We start from the raw sequence: 4,756 nt of genomic DNA, 5'->3' as shown, positions 1-4,756 counted from the left end.
CCCCCCCCCCCCCCCTCCACAGCATAAAAAATGTAAATCTTAAAGCTAATTGGCTGCACTCCATTTGAGACAAAGTTTGTCTTGGAGACACTTTATTAATTTCCCCATTGTGTTTACAGGGGAAGTGGAGTGATGTCATGGGTGACATCATCACATTTCCTGCGTGTCCAGCAGACACCTTTTAACTAGAGCAGAAGTGATCTTGCACTAGATATGCTGGATGGCATTTTGGATCAGCGGCAAACACATCCGCATACACAACGTCATTTGGTATTTTACCAGTTATAAACATAAATGCCAGTGTGCCAATTTGTGTCTACTGTACATCATTTTTGTTAGCATAACATTAACATAAGGCCAAGTTGTTACTGTGCAAACAGATTTTCTCCATCTTCCCTATGGATTGCACCTACACATATTATATACCTTTTTTTTAAAGGACAAAATGCACTTAATTTGCTGTCATATATGCATATATAAATTCAATTAAAAAAAAAATAAACAATGCAAAACAATTTAAAACACATTTTTCACAGTTTCGGCAATAATATTGTCTATATAATTAGTGTAGCTAACAGTAATTCATAATTTATTTTATTTGTCCTGATTTATATGGTATATCCTATGTCTGGAATTTTACCTTTTTTTATTTTGGGAGTTTTAGGTCACAAAATACAATGAGTGAAATACAATTCTAAAAGTGACAATTTTTATTAAAGTAGCATGTAAGTGATACATAACTTTAGGCATCAGTTAAGGCATCAAAATTACTAATATTTCACCAGAAAGCACATTGTATATACAATTCCGTTTTCCGTTATGGGGTTGTTTAATTATACATCACAATATATGATTTACCCACATTTCCATTCAACATCTTTATATTTCGTGGCTAGGTCCTCATTAATTATAGCATATATTGTATTGTTCTGGCTCGTCTTATCTATAGAACTCAAAATCTAACCGATATCTATCTAACTTGATGTATCTATACCTAATTCAACATCTTTATAACATCGAGAAGATATAGCGATGAAGGAAGCATAGAAAAGAGTGTATACGAGCATCTTCCAGGATTGCTATCCGCATGAACAGCACATACCAGGATCCCCTGCCTCCCGCACTCCCCACTTCTTAACCAAGCTCCCTCCGTGCCCCCCTCATTTGGCCATCCCTCCCCCATCCCTCAATCTGTGCTCTCCTCATAAGCATCCCATGCTCTCCATACCTCTTTATGGGCTTCAATTGTGTTATTTAGCCGTGCTGTTAGGTATTCCATTAACTGTACGTCTTTAATTCTAGCATATAGATCAAGTTTCGATGTGGGGAGTTTACGTTTCCATTGCAGTGGTATGAGACGGCGGGCTGCCGTGAGAATATGCAATGTCAATTTCCTATTGGCCCTTGAGAGGTTAGGGAAGGTTAGTCCCAACAAGTAATGTATGGGGTGTTCGGAGAGTGTCTGTCCAACTAGCAATTCCAAGATACGTTTGACCTCTCTCCAATAGGGTAGAATTCCCGGGCAAGTCCAGAATATGTGGTATAGGGTGCCGCTAGTACCATCACACCTCCAGCAATTTGGGGACAACTTTGGGTTGAGTGTATGGAGGAAATCCGGCGTGTGGTACATTATTTTATATTGATTTTCTCTATATATCGAGCAAATCGAGGATTTTGCAGCCATCCTCCATATACGTTCCCATTGCTGGGGTGAGATTGTAGTCGCCATGGCATTTTCCCATTTCCGCATATATGGTGAGGTAACCTTGCCCTGCTCCGAGTCATCCAATACGCTATAGAGAAAGGAAATCATACCCCTAGAGGAGTGTGGCACCAAACAGTGAGTTTCAAATGGGGTGCGTGAGGGGAAGGTTAATGTTTTGGTGATCGATTGAGCAAAATGTTTGATTTGAAGTATGAGTAGAGAGCTCTGGCAGGGAGGTCATGCTTTTCCTTTAGTTGTTCAAATGGCAGTATCCTGTTTGTAACCTTGTCTAGTAAGTCTCTAAGGTGAAACAACCCTCTGGATTGCCACATCTCCACCCACTCCCTAGATACCCCTGACTGTAATTTTGGGTTCAACAGAAAGGAAGTCAGTGGGGACCGATCCGTCGTCAGGCCTTTAGGGATCTTAACCTTGTTCCAGATTTCTAGCATAAGCTTTGTGGAGGAAAGCATTGCTCCCTTGGGTATTTGCACTGGGTTGGACCACAGCATTGCATTAGGGTGGATCGGTGCAAGCCAGAGGCCTTTTATTGTCACCCATCCCATAGGTGGATCAAACCTTGATAGGGCCGGTACTACTCTCAGTTGGGCCGCTCGGTAGTATGTAGAAAAATGTGGTAGAGCCTGACCTCCCTTAGCTGTCGGAGCATGTATTATCTTTTGTGACACCTGATGTCGCTTTCCATCCCAGATATAGTTTAGTACCTCCTTTTGGAAAGATTTTAAGTCTACGGCTGGTATTCTTACCGGTAACGTGGTAAAATGGTACAACAGCTTTGGTAATGTCATTTTCACTGAAGTCAATCTGCCAGTAAATGACAGTCTCAAGGGCTTCCATCTCTGTTGATGGAACCTTAGTGGTTGAAACAATGGTTTATAGTTGGTTGCATATAGCGAGTGTATGTTATGTGTAAAGAAGATTCCCAAATATTTAATTTTATCACTTTTAAACTGGAAGGGAATATGGTTTGTAATGAGGTCACTTTTGCGGGGCATATATTCAAAGGGAGGACTTCAGTTTTGCCTAAGTTAAATGTACAGCCCGATACCATGGAGTAATTATGAAGTTCTGATTGCAAATTTGGTAAAGACCGTTGTGGGGATGTTATAGAAAGAATTACGTCATCTGCGAACAGAGCTAATTTAAATTGGAGTTTCGGATGAGCCTGACAAAGACCCTGACAGGTCCGAGCCCTCTGGTTCCGGCTGTGTGTGTGCCGCGACATTCGGCCCTCCACGAGGCGTTCGGTAGTCAGGCGGCGCCATTTTGTGAGGCATGGACTCCTGCGGCTCACTCGGGTCAAAAAACGACTTAATCGTTTTGGACTTTTTTTTAAATTTAGCTTCTGTGTCTGCTGAGACTTGGCTGACTGGCGAGGTCCATATTTGCCCATGTCAGCTGCTGAATGTGGCTGTTAGGCTGTCTATTTAGACGGCCCGAGTCGGAGCCTTCTGAGAATGCGGCTGGTTCAGGCGGCCATCAAACCACGCCCCCGAAATGCAATTTTAGAATATGGTATGTTTGCTTCCTAACTTTAATAGCCTCCTCGGAACTATATTTTGACTTTTCTTTAACTTTTTTAAAAATGTTAAAAACTTATTTTTTTTTAAAATCGAATATATTTTTCTAAAACTAGGGGGAACTAAGGGGTTATTCTTTTTTTATTTACAGGGGCTTTGATACTGTATTCTACTCGGAGATAATAAGTATTCTCCTCAGAGATACTTTATCACTTTTGTAACACACATCCTGATAGCAGGTTCAAAACACTGAGCTGCTGCCGCCTCTGTGACGGTCACAGCGATCAGCTGTTGTTGTGATTACAAGACTGTGACCACCTAATCTGCTGTTGAGCGTCTGCCTCGGACCTCGAGGGACCCATCAACAGCAGTGACTTCGTGGACAAGCGCTCATTGTACCGCATGATGGGATTATCCTGTCATTGGCTGTTAACGAACTGAACGATCATGATGGGGTAATCCTGTCATCAGTCAGAAAGGGGTTAACCATTAACAATAATGTACCTTAATTGTACATCACTTTGCTGTAGATCCTCAAATTATCTCTGAATTGGGGTCGACAATGCCCTTCCTTCTGGAGGGTGGCTACTTTTGGTCTCCATGGTCCTGTGTGTGTTGTAAAGTAGCCACCGCTCCAAGCTCACTCCCGTGATGGACTACAATCTCAATACAAATTAGTAAACTCAACATGAGCTTGAAGTCCACAGGAGTGAACTCGGAGCGGTGACTACTTTACAACACACCATGGGGAACAGAGGTAGCCATCATCCAGAAGGAAGGACAGTGTCAGCACCAATTCAGAGATGATTTGAGGATCTGCAGCTGAGTGATACACAAATAAGATACATTTTTGTTAATGGTTAGGGTACTTGAATGCATTTTTAGGATTTAACTTATGACCACCCAGTTTTGGCCACTCTCATGATTCTTTTATCTGTAAGAGAAAACCCATCATGTATAATTCTATACTTAAACAGGAGCCTTCTGTACAGCACTGGATCTTGTCACTTCAGCATTAATATTTTTACAGTGTAAACATTACATTGCATACATTTTAACCTTTTATCCTTTTGTTCTCATTCCACAGCTACTAGGACATCTGATGATTGTTGGCAAGAAATGTGCTGCTGATCTGGGCTTGACAAATGGCTTCCGGCTGGTCGTCAATGAGGGACCAGATGGTGGCCAGTCTGTGTACCACGTTCACCTGCATGTTATTGGCGGGCGTCAGCTGGGCTGGCCTCCAGGCTAATGGCCCGCAATGCACTAGATAAAAACAAAGCGATCTCATTCTGTCCTGTCAGAAATGCAGTCTCTAAATGTCCACCTCTGGTACATAATTATTTGCTCAGACGAGAATACACCTGACCTGCTCAATGTGGAAGTATAGCATGGCAAAATAAAATGAGTTGATTACTTCAGTCTTGTGGATTTTTTTTACGCTGTTTACTTTGACTAACCATTAAGGGATTTTTACCTAAAGACTCAACATAGCCAAGCAGTGTTACTT

At 41.8% G+C, this 4,756-nt stretch overlaps 1 protein-coding gene across 1 annotated transcript in view; it reads left to right on the top strand.

Annotated features, from left to right (window-relative positions):
• HINT1 (histidine triad nucleotide binding protein 1) overlaps positions 1-4,518 on the top strand; it is a 19,143-nt gene extending 14,625 nt beyond the window's left edge. Inside the window, exon 3 of the mRNA XM_018570738.1 lies at positions 4,334-4,518. Coding sequence (XP_018426240.1) covers positions 4,334-4,498 — 165 coding nt within the window. The 3' untranslated portion in view covers positions 4,499-4,518. The remainder of the gene's footprint in view (positions 1-4,333) is intronic.
• The last annotated feature ends 238 nt before the right edge of the window (positions 4,519-4,756 follow it).

The sequence above is a fragment of the Nanorana parkeri genome, unplaced genomic scaffold (assembly GCF_000935625.1).
Source record: "Nanorana parkeri isolate BGI_ZX_2015 unplaced genomic scaffold, ASM93562v1 scaffold1589, whole genome shotgun sequence".
NCBI classification, from domain to species: Eukaryota; Metazoa; Chordata; class Amphibia; order Anura; family Dicroglossidae; genus Nanorana; species Nanorana parkeri.
The sequence above is the reverse complement of the archived record's forward strand: the minus strand, read 5'-3'. Positions and strand labels throughout refer to the sequence as shown.